This window comes from Pseudopodoces humilis, chromosome 4, assembly GCF_049639895.1.
Source record: "Pseudopodoces humilis isolate 2021_Gansu_Grassland_sample_001 chromosome 4, ASM4963989v1, whole genome shotgun sequence".
Classification (NCBI taxonomy): Eukaryota; Metazoa; Chordata; class Aves; order Passeriformes; family Paridae; genus Pseudopodoces; species Pseudopodoces humilis.
Window position 1 is genome coordinate 16,694,923 of NC_142203.1, and position 18,030 is coordinate 16,712,952.

The window sequence follows — 18,030 nt, forward strand, 5'->3', positions numbered from 1 at the left end:
GGCTCTATTGGTAAATAATTAAAAATATATCAATGAACAACTAAGCATGGTTTTGCAGATACAGAAATGAGAACTACTGTAATAAGCCATTGAAAAGTACAACTACTGTGAGATTTTTTTTCTTTCATTCTGAATTAATTTCTGAGAGCTCACTGCAGGTCGAGAAAACCTGTAGATGCTACATGTATGAATAACAAATCTAGAGGGGAAAACAAAAATTAAAATCACACTGAGTTTTGAGATTAAGGGTAAAATATAGCATTTTCATGTATGATAAAGTGAAATAAGTGTACACAAAACTAAAGCTTCTACTGTTTTTGCAGAGGATTATTACTAATTTCCGCAGTAGTGAGACCTGCAATGATCAGTTTTTTCTCCTCATTGGTGTCACATTACAGTAAGAAAGAGAGAAGGGAGGAAAAAAAGGCGACTGAGCAAGGCAAACAACGACATTTTGTCTCTGGAAGACTGTTTTTCTACTTTGTCACAGCCTTTAACTGCATTCAAAATAAGACAAGGATAAAAGAACCAATCACATAACTTCCCATTAAATTGTTTTAGACTGCATTTTACCCTATAGCTGGATTGTACAAGTATTATACTAGATGGTATTGTGAGAGTTGCAGCTGGTAAATGGAAACAAGAAGTGGAAAGTATTTCATCATAATTCAGAGAAATATAAATGCATGTAAAATTTCTTACTTTATGTAGTTATCTAATGTTTTTTTACAGTTAACAACCACATTTTAATGAAGGTCATATTCACAGTATCTTTTTTCCCTACTCAAAACTTCAGGGGCAAATCCATCACACTGGATTTGACCCTTGAATCACTTGCTTGACTAACAGGAGTCTGGTGTGCACAGCATTACTCATACCTGGTTTCCACAAAACAGACCTGACATTTTTACATTCAAAATTATATAATTTCTCTAATTTTTTATATCTTCAATCCTCAAAACGCACTGGATGTTTAGTTAGGCAGTTATCAGTATGTCATCACCATTCTTCTTTAGAACTACCAGTAAGCATTTTTGCTTGCTCTGCAACACCCTCACCTCCAAAAAACTACCCAAAACCACTGCCCATCCATTCCCCCCCACCTAAATCCAAACACCTACAATGTGAAGATTTTGTTCCATTCTGGATTGAGGTTCCTGTAGACTGTATGTGTCAGAAGTCTGTCATTGTTCAACTCAACTACACAAAATGGGTCACTTTTACCTGTAAGAGAAAATTGTGAACAAATTGCATGAACTAAGAAAACACATGATGAGCAAGCTGTAAATAAAAACAAGTTTGGGGGGCTGTTTCTCATTTTCTGAGCTTCACTGTAATGGATGGTTTGGTCTGCACTATATTCAAGATATCCATAACACACTACTCATCTCCATAATCTATTAACATTCTTTGCTAAAAGAACAATTTTTCTGCCTTAAAAAAAAAAAAAGGGGGGGGGCAAAAAAAATCACCATACAGACACTTCTGATGAAACACAGCATGTTCCTAAAAATTGCCAAGCACCCTTGAGAGACAGCTAAGAGAGCTTTACTTCAATGGTACCAATTCTCCATCGACTTTAAAGATAACATAATGGGAGTGTTTTGATATACAGATAATTATTCTGTATTATTTGTAACAACATAGCACCTACAAAAATTATCCAAAGACTATTGTTCTGTATTATGTTTCATGCTGAACAAACTCTCTCCCCAGAATCAAAGAATCTTAAAGACAGCCTCATATAAAAGCCTAACAGATGGCAAAGTGGGCAAGTATAATTAAAGAATGAGATGGTATGGGCTGGAATGATGGGGTGTAGTCTCAGCACAGCAGAAAGGCAAACATGGTTGATATTTTATTATATATTGAAGCACAAAAAAGTAGTTTTGGGTATGTTTACAAGGAGGACCCTCAGCATGAAAGCCACCAAAAGAGAAAGTATGAAGCTGCTGTTTTGAAAAATGCATTATGTAGATAATTGTGTGCAAGCAGGATAATGGAAATGGAGGTCTATGTTTATTTCCTTTAAAGAAAATCAAGTGTGTGTGCGTGTGTTTGTGTCCTTAAATATCAAATAGACAGATTACAGCAAAAGACTGCACACAAGCTTAGATACTAAGGAAAGTGCAAGAAAAATGATTACAACTGCAAGTTTAGGGGTAGAACATGAAACTGACACTAACCCTTTTATAGTTTGATTTTGGAAAGGTGTCATGGTTTAAGCCCACCAAGAAATAAGCTGCTCCCCTCTTCCCCAGCCTCTCTTTCAGGTGAGAGAAACTAAAGGCAGAAATTATGGGATGACATAACAACTTACAGGAAACAGTATTTAGATAAGAAAGCAAACAGTAACAGTGTAGAAGAGAAGGTGATTACATGCAAAACGCTCACGGAGTCTGACACACCACCTCCACAGATAGTGCCACCTAACCTCTCCTTCCACCACGTTTTTTCCCACAAGCCTGAGACAATAAAAAATAATAGCACACAAACTTTCCACACCTACACTTTTTCTCCCCAAGACCAAGACAATGAAAAAAACTACAACGTTAGACAAATTCTCCAGTTGGGACCAGCACCAACCCACCATTCCTCTCACCACACACTCCCCCAGAAAGGAAGTGCACTGCCCCCATCTTCCTCCACCCGAAGCCATGACCTCTTCATCTGGGAAGTGAGACTCCCTGATCAGCAATGATTTGAGTGTATAGAATAACAGCCTAGATGTGGCCCCAGGCTCTGCCCTCACACATCCCTGACCAAACTACGACAAAAAGGATAAGAAGAAAAGCAGACACCTGAATCTGATGCTTAAGAGCAGCTTGGCTGTCTGAAAAAGGAGTGCTCTGAAGTGGGAGAAAGAAAAAGGTGGCAGGATTGGTATCTTCAGCATTTCAGGGCAATCCTGAAATTTTCTAGAAGGTTAAGGAGGTAGCAAGGTAGACCTAAGGAACAGCTATGATGGAAAGAACACTAATGAAAACATGAGGGGCATGGTGGGGACACCTCTTTCATTAAACAGACAATAAAGGGAAGAAATCACATTGTGAACTGAATTATTTAACTCATAGCTCAAATTATGTCAGTAATGGCAACTGCTATAAATGCTGTCCAAAACAGAGACATGATATCCTGCCTTTATATTTTTATTTTCTCCAGTAGCTGAAGGGAGTAACCTTTGCCTTTGGCAGAGTACAAGTGTACACATTATTTTCATGTAAGTAGAAAGCTGAACAACAAATTGCTGCTTCCTGGACCCAGGGGAACTTTGTCTGATGTAAATGAACAATTGAGATGTGTAGTACCACTTGGGTTGCTCTTCTCTCCAGAGTTTTCTTTGGGCAGTAAACTGTTCAAAATATATTGAATGTTGGCATTAGTCTTCCACAATTAAATCTAGCATACTAGGCAAATGTATTTCTCAATGTCTTCAATAACTCTGTATTATTTTTCATGCATTATTAGAAACCATAAACTAAGTAGCTACAGTAGCTACATTAGTGGGGCTACATAAATGATATTAGGGAAGCACATAATTTGTTCCATACCTTATACAAATGACAATGAAATCTATACTTTGACAAAGCTGTCCAGGGACCACATCTCCCAAACTGCAGTATTGATTTTGATTACACCAAGGGCTGATGTGCATATTATTAACTTTAATGATAAAGAATAATTGTTTTAAACATATTGTGAATTACAGTTAATTGATGCTTACCTTCTCTAGAAAATCATATACTGCTGAATGTTTCCCATTATCTTGAAAAATGATACAATTCATTAGTTAGCAGAAACGGATGTACCACACATCTCAAGGTTCTACTTCACAAGGCTAGAAGATGATAGGAAATCTAAACCATTTATATTATCTGAGTTCTTTAGCTTTCAGTATTTGTAAAAGAAACACCCAGAAGATAGCTAAAGAAACAAGGCAGCACTGGCACAACAGGTGGACTACTATATCTCATTATTTGAAGTATTATCAATCATTTTTGCATATGGTGGTACAATGTGAGTTGAGCTTATTAAACACATACAGACAGTAATTTACAGTGCAGCATATACAGGCCATCTTCTGTAAACAAAGAGGGGGTATTTACTACATTTATTTCTTTGCTGTTCCCCTTGGCATGCACTTTTTCAATGACTCCTCTTGCAGATTTACATGGATATAAATCATAATATGTAACACTAATTACAGAGCTCCTCAATCAAACTGAAGACAAATTGTTTTTAGAAATTAAAAAATCCCTCACTTACAGTCAACATTCCACACCTCCTCCCTCCTCTCATTTGAAAATACTACAAGAACCAATTTGAATAGAGGCAATATCATGACATGGTTCATGTCTGACAAAGAGAAGTTACCCAGCTTTGAACATCTCTGCGAAGGAATGTTGGTTTTATCAGATTTACTGGGTTACAATGTTCCCATATGCACCTTCACCATTGCCTATGGGCACCTCTTCCATATGCTGAAACAAAGCTGGCCTCTGGAAGGCAGCTTTGCTGACAAGCTCAACATAAGGTATGGCAATCATTAAGATAGTAATCCAAATAAGTGAACATGATCCAGAAAGACAAAGACAGAACAATGCATGAAGACTTGGTGAAACTTGTATCTATCTGCCACATTTTCATTATTAGAAAGACTAAATGCTATCCTAATTCCCACTGACAGCCTTGGCAATCTGCTGCATTTCAAGAGTGTTCAAAATTATGGGATCATTCCCAATGAAAGCCTTAAGAGAGCACTAAAAGAGTAAAAAATATCCTTAGACTTCTTGGTCTCTAGAAGGACCCAAAAGAGGCAACAATGCCATGTTATTCAAAATCAGTACCTTAAGCACAAAGGCAGCATCAAAAAACTGTCAGTTAATGTGATTAGCTATTTTAAACAAGGGATACAGAAATGGTTTTCCTCATTTTTTGGGAAAAGAACCACACATGTTCAGAAGAGTATGTAATCTCCCCCTGGCCTTTCTAAAAGTACACTTAAAAACCTCTGATTAGTCTTGTGCTGTCTACACTAAGTTATATCATTTCATATTATATTGTCATGGCAACAATACCTTTCACCACAAACTAAACCACAACTGCTGTATACAATTGTATATAACCTGTCATACATCAAGAAATTCTACCAAACTCTCTGTATCTACTGAGGATATTCCAACTAGCAATCCCTGTTCTGTGCTTTTTGTAGGCTACTCCAGCCACTGGTTCCAGTGACTTTAGAGATGTATTCATCAGGCAGACATCCACAACAAACTTCTCAATACAATCCTCAACATGTACAACATGTACAAGTGCTGTACAAGAATAAGATGACTGCCATGGGCCTAAGGCACACATTAAAAGCATGCTCCCAGGAGCACTAACACCAACACTGAAAATTTTGAGTATCCCATGATCACAGCAGAGCTAACTGCTATCACACCTTACCACTGATTGCAGGAATTCATAATAAAAGTAGGTAGTGAAAAAAACAAAGTACACCTTCCAACTTACTGAAATCAAGCCTTCAGAAAACCTCAATACAAAGTTATGTATCATTTATCCCTTCTTCTGCTGTAATGTCTCATCCTTTTTGGTCTCTACTTGTACAGTCCTAAGGACTCCTGAAATTATAGAAATAAAACTGCAAATTTACATAATATGCATAATTGTAAGGAAAAGCAACTTCTCTTTTGACAGATCTCCCTCACCCATTTTCCACCTTTACCCATTACAAAACTAGACTATCTGATAATGAACTCTAGGAGTTCTACTTTGTCATGTATGCCACCACTAAAAAAACCCTGAAGAGCTATTATCTTTTGAAACTTTGAATTCTATTTTTGTTTTTATCTTTGAGGGTTTTGAATTTTAGGCCACATGTTGCATCTAGTTTGACAAATATCCTTGTTTGTGCTATGCTGTCTTTAGACAGTGCAAGACCAGAGCACAAACTGAGATTACCTTACTTAGATCTAAGAAGACTATTTTATTTCAGTCAGGACTGTGTCCCTCACATCAAGCACACATTAATTTAAATTAGTCTTTTACTTGTCACCTTATTCTTCAGAACAACTGTATGCCCCTGGATGAACTGTACACCCATAATCTGAAATCAGCCCCAGGTCTCCAAAAGAGGTAGCAATGAGGAGCTAGAGATGTGTTACTTGTTGTTTTCTTCAAAATTTCAAGTCCCTCAGAGCCCAGAAAGTCCTTCACAAACAAATCAAAGTCAGTTGGTATCTCAGATTCATTATCTGTTTTGGTTGGTCACCTAAACATTTTTCTCCTGCAAGAAAATATAAAACGCACTTTTTTCATGATGGAAAAGAGACATAAATAGTGATTGATAGAAGGAACTTTTAACTGCTCCTCCAAATATTTAGAAAATCAAAACAACAAAGCCTCAATCTCCACACAGTTTCAGCTTCTGGATTTTCTTCTCAAGTAGCCACAGCAGCACACAGGTGTGTCTTTTCAGTGGAAAAGTTTGGGAAAGGCCCTTTCCATCAGTTCAAAAACCGCAGGACTTCCATCTGACTCTCTATGCTGGTACTCAGAAGCAAGCACCAAACATATCAGATGACTTGTGAAACCTTGAATCACGATGGTCATGGGCTGGTGGGCTGGTCACACACCACTGCAGCCACCTTCCAGGCTGGAAGCAAGCTGAGCTCCAATCTAGGGGGCAGCTAGAACAATGAACCATTGGGTGTCATCTCAAATTCAACTACAAAATTACTACTTTTTCACAACAGATGGTAAAGACATGTGACCAATTCAGATGCAAGGATCTTTTTTTTGCCTAATCATGAACTTCACCTGAGTGTTAGAGCTGTCAAACTGGAATATGATATAATTTATATTTCTGGACAATTTATAAAGGCCTCCCTTCAGTGGTCCCCAAGGTGAAAATCATCCAATACAAATTTTTGACTCTTGGCAAACTGTTTTCCAACAAAAATTAATTTTGGAACACAGCAGGTCTTTCAAACAGAGACTTCAATTGAGTATAACTGCAGTTTTGCACTCCCTAACTCCACCTGTATACAAAGCAGACTTTCCTTTGATGAAGAGCTGTCAAATCTTAAATTTGAACAACTTGACATGTTTTATACAAGTTCAACAGTGACATTTTTTTATTATAAAACTCTCTTAAATACATGCATTTGTCTCCAGAAGACTATATGTCATTTGCTTACTATCCAGTTAATATTGTAAAAGAGTTTTAGTAAACTAAAACATGGAAACATCTATATTTCATGCAGTAGGATAATTCTCTGCTTTAAAAAGGAAGAAAACACTTGTGTACAGTAATAAATATCATGCTTCTCTATCATCAATCACTGAAATTCCAGCCTGTCTCCAGTCACTGTAGAAGGGCTCTTACTCTCTCATTAAGGCTGCCATGGTCTCTTCCTATGAATTACCACTGATATAATTGCTCTTCAGAGTATATGCAAGCCAGAGAGCACATGGCAGATCTACCTGTCCTCCAAAAAACCTATTGCACTTCTGAAGTATTAACTCATGAGGTTCAGCACAAAGCATTGGGCTAGATACCCATTAGTCCTTCAGAGATACTTCTACCATAGCTATGGAAAACATGCATGGTTTCAGTATAACTCCAGGGAAACAAATAATTTCATAACTTTGCCATTTCACAGTCCATTAAATTACAAAAACTGATAAAAAGTCAATTTCAGCAATTTTCAGCATGAACCAATTTTTATAAAATCACTAGTCTTTTTCTAAACTAAATACTGTATGATTTTTTGCATTACTGACATTACATTACCAAGCTGAACTAAAAATGTTTAGACAGTTTAAAAACTTAACAAGGGATTTCAATTTAATTTCTATATTTAAAACTAAGGTTCTCAAACCAAAACTTCATGAAGTTCTACCAACTTTAACATGGCTATAAAAGCTAAAATATTGTTTGAATATTTCATAGGCTATTATGATTCCCTCCTACCTCTGGCCATGCCTATCCATTACAGATCTAAGTCCCCACAGCAAAAAAGGCCTTTATTTTTTTAGAAGACAAGACAGCCAGTTCATGACTCTGGGGGGCAGTGCCACTCATGCAGACACTAATGTCACTAATGTTGTTCCAAGCTCCCTGCCAGCCAGCTGCTTGCAGCAGAACAGTCAGCCTGACCTTTGGCCAGGAGGAGGAATGGCTCAATAGCATGAGAAGCTGCCTTATCTAATGGATTAAGTACAGAACCCAAGCGAAATGCCACCTTTGACAAGGACTTGCTCTGTTGGCCTTAGCTGAGTCAGTTAACCTTTCTCAGTTTTCCATCTTAAAAATGGGAATTATAATTCTACTCTATCTGTGATGATGCAAACATGTTGCAACAGACTGATACCATGAATGCTTGAGGTATCTTAAAAAGGCAACTCAGTGTAGTAGCATAATCAAGTTAAACTCATCTCTGCAGAATACTTTAAAAAAAAATAATAAAAAAAAGTTCACAAGCCATCCTCTCATTGTATGCATAATTAGAAATGTTATGGTTAACAAAAAATATCTTTTAAGAAAATATATTTTAAAAGTATCTTATAAATCCTGTTTTTTCCATTACTGTGCTAGAACTGGTACTTTAAACTCCGTACCATTGCTGTACGTAACACTGGACCAAAGTCTTCAGGTGACCTATATAAGATGCAATGAAATATTTTGTCTGCCATAGAATTCTGCATATCTACTAGATTTTTGTACTTTGTGGAGATAGTTCAAGTGTATATTGAAATCTGTTTGCACTAATTGACAGAGCAAATTACTTTTGGAACCGTATTTCCAAAAGACCTCTGAATTTATTCCTTCAATTTTACACGCCTGGGCTTCCATACCTTTGTGAATTTAATGTTTGTGCTCATCACTCTGGCATTTCCTAGCATTTGAAGAACCATTTCAAAGACCATTTTTGCACATGTGATGTCAGAACAGTTTAGCAGGACAGATTTTAGAAAAGACATGGCACAATTAGCCATCTTGGTGTCTTCATCCCATTTTCAAGTACTGTAATCAAAATTTTAACATGGAATTTTCTTGAGAGGTTGAATACCAGACAAAAAACTGGAAAAAAAAGAGGAAGAAAACAAAAACCTGACTCATTTTCTATGCTTAGTTTCTCTTCTTTAGAGGAGGAAAAGCCTGAAAAGCTTTTGAAAACAAACCCAAATATCACTGAGCTCTTTAATAAAATCTCTCTGATACATAACGTTCTGAAATCACAGTACTCAGAAAAAACACAGACAATTGATTAATAATGAGGACAGAAACACAAATAAATTTACTTCTAATGAAGACTGAAGACACAGTAATCAAAGTGTTAAAAATTCATTTCATGCACATTTCACTTGCCTCTTAGCTGATATTTATCACATAATTCTGTGAGAAAGTGGAGGCCTAAGATGCTCCAGATAAATGTCTCAATTAATTGTACAGAGATAGCCCTCTTTGAGCTGAACCAGAGCTGTGAGCTCTTTATTAAAAGCACTATTCTGTAGCCTGTAACCTTGTTCCTTGACTCCTCTCTAGTTTCCAATTTAAACAAGTCCCCATGCGGCCCACTCTAAAGGGCTTTGTCTCCCTGTCATTGTTATGAGAGCCAAGGCATCCTGGAAGTGTGAAATCAGACCTCATGAGCTGAACGGTTCCCCAGGGAACACAAGACCTCGCAGAAGGTCAAAGTCATGGGCTGGACCATCTGAAAGCGTCTGATCGCTGGCCTGTGACACAGCAAGAAGGGTGGGGGCAGGGGGAGAAGGGAGCCAGGGGGCTAGAATTGAACACATCTTAATTAAGCCCAAAGACTACAAAACAAACTATTTTTTAGTCAGGCCATCTTAAGGAGCTTGAGTTTTGCTCTGCTAATGAATCTGAGTTGGTAACTATTATTCCTTAACAGCACAGCACTTTTGCCGAAATCAATCAAATCTATGGCACATCTTTTCCCACTCTGATTACTTTTTATCAATGAAAAGGCAGAGATTTCGAATTTTATTTCATTTAATTTCAAGGAAAAGGAGCAATGCATCTGCCCCAGTAAAAGAGAAGCAGATACTGCCTTGCAAAGCCAGCAGCCTTCCACAACCACCTACACCTGACTAGGCTGCTGAAGGTATAGATATATCTGACTATTGCCTAAACCTAAACTATGTCACTGTGAAGGGCTTATTGCTTTACTACTTGTAATTTATACGGGTCAGGTGAAACCCGTATGTATCATGTCAGAAGCCACTGTGATGAGTCCATTACACTTTAGGTTTTACTGAACTACCAGAAAATCTCTTCACATCAAAGGATGTCACTGTAGGCACAGCACCTGTCCTGCCAGGGATCTACAAGCAGTCAAATCCTTGAGAAAGTCTGCCAGAGATACCATGAACAAGAAAAGATTTAGGGAAACAGGAATAAACTCTTTCTAACTCGAGATTTAGGGAGAAAAAAGCCAGGCACTGATTAGCTAAAACACAGTGTAAGATTCAATTGAAAGTTTATTCTCAGACAGAGAAGGAAACACTTAACTTCATTATCAATATTTTTCCATTCATTAGATTACACTTTCAAAGAATTTATACTAAATAATATGTAATTTCTGCTGTGACTATAATGTCCAACAGAACATAATTTTGCATTGGTGGAATCCCTAAAACTGTGTATTGATCATGGAACTACACTATTTGTCTAAGGGAATCAACCTCAGAGACCCAATAATTTTCCCGAAGGCCCTGGTCCTGAAAGATACCCTATTTTTCAGCTCTCCCAAAAATCAAGTTAAGCTTTCAAGCACTGGTGGGGAATCTCTCAAACCCTGAATGGTTCTTCCCCTCCTAGATCTGGCATTTGGGTTGAGTGAGAGGTCTGACTGTTCTTTTCTGGGGTATTTTTAATAGCCAGTTATGGCATGTTCCAGCAGCACAGCATTTCAAAACCGGTAATGTCAACTTGCTCCCCTGCCTGCAACTTAACTGAAATTTCAGCTTATCCTGGCACATTATTCATTGCATGTACATGTGAGGGGAGTTGTAAGCTGAGATCCAAACCACCATCCTTAATCACTCTTTTTAAAAAAAAGAAAAAAATCTGTACTAGCCTTAAGGATTTGAAGCACACTGTCCAACATTAGGCTATTGAAAGTGGGGAAAAATAACTGCCCCTGGTTATCAGCAGTTTATTAGGGGCTTAACTGAAGTGACCTACTGTAGTAGGATTCTGCTGAGGGAAGCTATGAGCTTTCTGAGGAAAGGAGTGGAATTGAGGGTTTCATTAAAAAGTAATTTGTGCTTTTTTACTCACTCATTCAACAGGAGTCTCAACTGCTCTTTATTCACACAGAGTTAGTACAGTGTAACAATGCTTCTCAATGGATGGTACAAAGGAAAAATTTCACATTTTGAAAGGGGAAAAAAAATCCTTGCAATGGTAGTAGGACTGATGACTACTTAAAAGATTACAGAAATCTTTTTCCCTCTGTGATTATGTTTAATGATGGAATATTAAGGATTTAAAAAATCTACTCAGCTCAAACTAATAAATTTTGATTTATTACTTCACATGAAAAGATTCCTGGAAGTGAAATGGGATATGTTTAGCAGACAGGAAACAGAGCAAAACACACAGATACTATTCAGTTGTTCTACCTACTTTTCAGACTCAGGGACAAAAGATTAACTCTGAAAACACAATACAGTAAGATGAGCAAACTAGTCCTTAGCTTTAACTCATAGAAGCAATCCTTAGTGGTGTAAGTAACACCACTGATGACAGCTCTCTCCACTCTAATTACTTAGTTGAATAAAGGTGAGTCAAGTTTTTACATAATTTTTGCAAACATGATTTACTGACAATCACCAAACACCTACTTTATTTCTCGCTATTACTATTCAAAGTTTAATTTAAAATTAATGACCTGTACATAAATACAAGTTACTAAAAATAGCTATAAACTACAACAGTAGATAATATAACCACCTCATCCTCATTTCAAAATACCCGGTTACTTTTGCTCAGAATATACAAGATTTCTGTCACATATGGAATGTGCAGCCATCTTACAAAATACATCGCTGTATAAATGCTTTTTCTTACTAACAAGGGAAGATACTAAGTGTTCTTCCCCATCTTCCTTTCTGTCATGCTAAATATAATGTCTGAAAATGTTTGCTAGCTCTATACATCTTTAATTGAATCGAATGTATTTCCAAAAAATTGTTCAACCAGCACAAATAACACGTTGATTTGGAAAAGTCAAAAACTGAACGAGGTCAGGGACTGAATTATCCCATTTGCCCCTGAATAACTTAATCTCTCTCTCTGTTCAGAAAACACTGGATTATAAGGTCAAACCAGATGGAGGGATCTTTAGAAGTATTTCTACAACCTCACCAAAAATAGAATCTGTTATTTTGTGTGCCACAAACTGGTTGATCAGTTTCAGCAATAAAGTGTTTGCACTATTACCTTCTCTAAAATACTGGTAGTCATGTTAATTATCAAAAAAACCTACTAAATATCAAGTAAGATGCTCTAAATCTATATCTGCTCGTTTAACAGAACATTTATTCTATTTTCCTTTCATTTTCTTCTTATTTTTTAAAATTTTCATTATTATTTTAAAGCAGAGATGGCTATTTTCTGACACAGATGCCGCTCATTTTGCTCCATTCAACTCATGCAGTATAAAGGTAATTGTACTTAGAGGAAATGTGGCACTTGGATACTTCTAGATAAATATGGTCAGTATGCCTGAAATACTTTTTCTTTATTTTGTAAAGCAACATATTAAATTAACCATTCAACTTATAACATAAAATAGAATTGAAAAAAAAAAAAAATCTCATTTTCCTTATCTTAAAAAGATGAGCAGTAGCTACAGAAAACTGCATTCAGTTGAAATGTCTGAAACCGACAGCAGTCTTGCTAAATATCTGACAGATCTCAAATGGTTCTTTTGGCAACAACTTTAAAGTAGTATCTAAGTCTGGAACACTTTATTTGCCTTGTCCCTTGGAATTTAATGTTGATAATTTTGTACAGCTTCATCTACTAAAACAGATTTCTTCTATGTAATTCTTATAGGATGTCTGATGGAGAAAAATATGTAACTCACCTTTATCAAAAATAACCTACACAGGACTCTGCTAGCATTAGAATGACTTGCTGCCTTACTTACAAAACTTTCATTTCTGTTTAGATTTTTTTCTTAATGAGCAGAAGGTGAAAGTACACAAGCAGAACATAACGTTTAGATGAACATTTGTTTTAAGCACTTTTTTCCCCAGTTCTAAAAACACCAGATCTTACTACGATATTCAGTGTCACAGAAACTAAATGAATCCTTGCCTGTAACATCAGCTGCCATCAATGCTTCTGCCCTGATAACCTTCACTTGAAGAAATCCCACATCGCTGATGTTATGGAACATCATCATTGGACTCTAAAAAATAATAAAAAGAAAAATAATTCTATATTGCAAGGGAGACAAATCAAAAGCAATATTAATACACTCCTCCCTAGTCCAGATGTAAGTTACTATAAATCTGTCTACATACTCAGACTTTTAAATATTATTTGCTGAAGAGTGTGCAGATGTTTGCATTTCTTCCTATATTTTGCAACTTTTAACTTATCAATGAAAATTACAAAGGAAAAGTTAGAATATTATTGATTAAATATAACACAAATTCTAGTGAATTAATCCTCAAGTACTGTGGAAATAACTGTCCTTCAAAATTTGAAATTCTAGCAGTATATTAAGAAATTAACACAAAAAATGAAACAACTCCTCTTCCTGAATTATTTTGCAAGATCTATGTTCACATTTTCCCTCTGATGGCTCCAATGTTATCTTGAGCAGTGACCTAGGGCCAATATAGATTTTTGTAGTTGACTATTACATGCAAGCTTGTATATACCAATACACCTATATAAGCTTGTGAATAACATCAGCAAAAGCAATAAAAAGAGGATAACAACTACTTAATTACTTTCATAATAATCACATGCAGAAAGGATAAAAATAGAATTAAATATGTTTCAAATTCCATGGCAGAAAGCTCTTACCATAAATCATTATATTTTTAGCATAAATTTCTTCAATATATACATGCATTAAGAAGAGGAAGAAAAAAGAGTTCACTACACTAACGCTTGCATTTATTCACCCAACACAGATTTAGAAAGCTTATTTAAAAACCATGTTCCACTGCTGCTCTTTTTCCAAGTAACCAAAACTAACAAACTGGGAGTATTGCACTAATTAGGTGTGACATGCTATAATTCTCAAACTCTAGCTTTTAGTATTATTTAAAATTTGCAGAGTTTTAAATGATAAAACATTTAATGCAACTTTGAATCTGTAATCAATTAATAACTAGTCTGGCTTTATTGTTCAGTTCTTAGATAACCCAGGGGAGGAACTCCAAAATAACTTAAAATTAAATTTGCAAATCTATATATGTGGTCACATTTTTGGTTGGTTTTTCAAATTTTATTCATAAATATTAGCCCCTACCTTTATTTTGAAATATTTTTAAATCTCAACTAATGTATTTAATGCCTACAGTTTTCTCGAAAATTTTAATGTGGTGAAAGTTTTTCCACTGCCTATGACAATGTCCAGATTTCTACAGAAAGCAAGCATCAGGAAAAAAACATCCAATCAACAATTCCTTAATTTATTACAGACGCAAAATTTACTGTTATGGAAAACGAGAATAAATTACATCGCTGAATCTAAATATCACAGATGCTGCTTAAATGAAACATTAAATGTCAGCTTGCAAAAACAGTATGCTTTTGCACAGAAAATCTACCCATGAAGATGCTGACATATAATATGCATCCCTGTCTTTCTATTAATAAGACAATTCTAACAGTTAAATCACACTGATACTAATTTCACAAACCCCCGCAGACCATTTACCGTTTACAGTGAAGATTTGACCTTGCTACACTGAACTTAAAAATCTAAGTAAGTGTAGTAGCCCATATGTTATATACATGCATCATATTATAATGGGATAACAGTGAATGCATTTTTACCAGTTTTAATAAGAGGATCATCATAAATATGACTTCAAAATACTGATGGTCAATTTTAATAAGCACACACTCAACCCCTTGTTTATGTGCTTACAAGCTGAGGGTAGCAGAGATGGTATTACAGATAGCACTGGTATAATTCAAAAGCATCTTGGTACCCCCTCATTTATTACAATGATGATCAGGGTTTGGGAGCTTCTTATCAGAATTGGTACCAGAACAGAGATAATTCTTCTGTAATAGCATGATAAAAATTATAGGACTTACAAAAATGTTTCCACATTCTACCCAAGTTTCCCAACAACCAAAACAAGCATCAAACTGTAGAAATAGAACAAAGCAAAAGCCAAGTACAAAGCAAGAGACGGCACCTGCTTCCTATCATGCCATATAGTCCCCTTTCTCCAAATTTCATCCTGGTTAGCCCACTCTTCAAAAGGGTGCCAGTGCTGTATTTTGCTTTGCCACCTTTGTCAGAATCCCACAGAATTTTTGAACCTTTATTTCAAGAAAGTAGGTGGCTTAGATTCATTTACTGCACATTCGGACTGGGGAGATGATGAAAATTAATACAATGACACAACAGAGGCTCTTGGAGAAGCAAATTACTTTAACACATTACTTTAAATACATAACTTTAAGTAATGATTTATCAGATGATATTCTGCCTTCTTATTTATGATTACTGTTGAAGGCACCAAAAATCCGCATAGTTTCTGAAGCCTCAATTTTCCATGGCAGAGGAATCTGTGGTTTGCTGGGAATCTTTTCTGCCCTCAATAGATGGGAAAAGATTGAAATGCTCTGGAGATGAGTCTTCTTTATTTTTTTAATGAAAGGCTGTATAATATATTTTCTGTATGGCTGCAGCAGCTGTCAGGAAGAGCATCTCAGTTCAGCTCTATTATGGGAGAAGCAATACCCCATCCCATGGCATTGAGATACACTGAGGGGCTAGTACTGATTGACAGCTTGTCACCATGACGTCTTATTCCATCTCTGTTATGGAGAAAATTAATGTCACACCACCAGCCTTATGACTTGCTGTCATCTTAGAACTGCTCACCTTTTATCAGTGCTCTAAATAACATTTCAAGCCCATCGTCTCACAGTGGACAATCTGGTCAAGGGACATTAAATCAGATGACTGTGAAATGTCATAATAAAAATGGAATGCTAACAACTTCTCTAAACTAGCTCCTCTGGTTTTTAAACTGTGACAAGGGGGACCATGAGTTCAGCACACCAGTTCTGAAAAGGTCATACAATCTCTCTTGGTCTGTACCCATTAATGTGCCCCCCTCCTCACCCCAAAAGGAATTAATCTTTTCAGACAATTGTGGTAAAATAATGGTTCAAACAGTAATGCCTGTTTAATTTGTAAGGCTCTGATGTTCAGCTACAAATGGTTAAGTGACAGTAATAGAGTCATTTTCTAAGGCTATTTGATCTGATGGCAAGGTCAGCTCATTAACTGTTTTTGGCTGTAGAAAGGGTGCAAAATACATTTCTCAAATGAAAGCTAGATTTTTTTAAGAAGAAATAAACCCAAAAATACAGCCACTCAACAGGGAGCTCTGCATCTTGCTACTTGCATGTGTTGTCTTTGCATTAGTTCTGAAATGCAGATATGAATACCAAAGTCAAAGTGAATATCATTGAAAGCAAACTACTTGAATTAAGTTAATATTGGTAATTTCTTTCTTGTGCTGGTAATTTTAATAAAAACAGTGGAATTTATCAAAAAAGTATTTAAATGCCACAATTTTCACAAACACATAATGAGAAATTCATACCTCTGCAATATAAATGTCTTCTTAAAATGTAAATGTTTTGAAATGCATACGGCCATGTAAATATACAAACAGACACATATCCTTGTATTTCCAAGAAACAGGAATAAACCAGATCAATTTTATACCACATAATTATGCTTTACACTGGGCACAAAAAAATTGAGGATTTAGGAAAAATTATTAATAGTACAGTCGTAACATGTTTCTATACTGCTACTGAAATAATCAAAACCATCAGTATCACTTGTCTGCCATATCATCACACAGAATAAGCCACAGAAATATGTTATTGTTGCTGCTGGTAGCAGGAACTATGGCACCTCAAAAACATATCCATCAAAAAAATTATTCTACTTATAGACATCTATTTTGACAACCACAGACTGCCTTGGTGGATTCCAAAATGTGCAGTAACACTCTTAATTGTAAATATTTTTCAGAGATGGTGGACAATACCTTAGCCTTCAGTTCATTTTGGAATATTATATCTAGCCTCACTAAGTCACCTCTATTAAATTGTGTTTATGATAACACTATTGATGTATGAGTTGTACAAGCATTAGCAGACAGCTGATTCAGTGGAGATAGACAGAATAAATTTGCTGAAGCACACATCCTGCTAATCTGTTTGAAGAATATTGTACAGTATTAGTACTAGGACTTCATGTTATCTGCACGGGCTGATAAGGTACATCTTTATTAAATTCTGTTATTGAAAGGATGTCCGTCATAGAATAGGAATATTTTTAAATCTTAAAAATAAATTAAGCAGCCTCTTTGATAGTCAGAGCTTGGTTTAATGGCTGAGTATCTAGAGAAGCCCTTCTAAACACCTGGCAGCATTGTACAATAAAAGCTTTGTAATTGCAAGTGGAAATAGCATTTTTTTCTTTCTTCCTTCATGTGTAGGGAGACAGTTACTTTTAGTGATTTAGGTATGAGCAAATGATGGAGCAAGAGCTCCCCTCTCTGTTGCTTTGATAAAACTACAAAGATTCTGTGTAATGTGAGGATGCTGGGAAATTAAAATAATCTGCTTCAGAATATTTTAGAATGGAAACATTGTTTGAAAAAATTATTTTTATGCGCTTCAGCCTCTAATATGAACACAAAAAAAAGTTTTCTTGCCCTTTAACAGATGACACCTAAAAAAGCTGAAAACCATCTGCA

The 18,030-nt window shown here is 36.0% G+C and overlaps 1 protein-coding gene across 2 annotated transcripts in view; it reads right to left on the reverse strand.

Moving 5' to 3' along the window:
* MCTP1 (multiple C2 and transmembrane domain containing 1) overlaps positions 1-18,030 on the reverse strand; it is a 219,798-nt gene that overhangs the window by 110,672 nt on the left and 91,096 nt on the right. For both annotated transcript variants that reach the window (XM_088054091.1, XM_014259098.2), the window contains 2 exons: positions 13,364-13,457; positions 1,122-1,224 (listed from right to left, as the gene is read on the reverse strand). In XM_088054091.1, the coding sequence (XP_087910217.1) occupies positions 1,122-1,224; positions 13,364-13,457 (197 nt within the window). The remainder of the gene's footprint in view (positions 1-1,121; positions 1,225-13,363; positions 13,458-18,030) is intronic.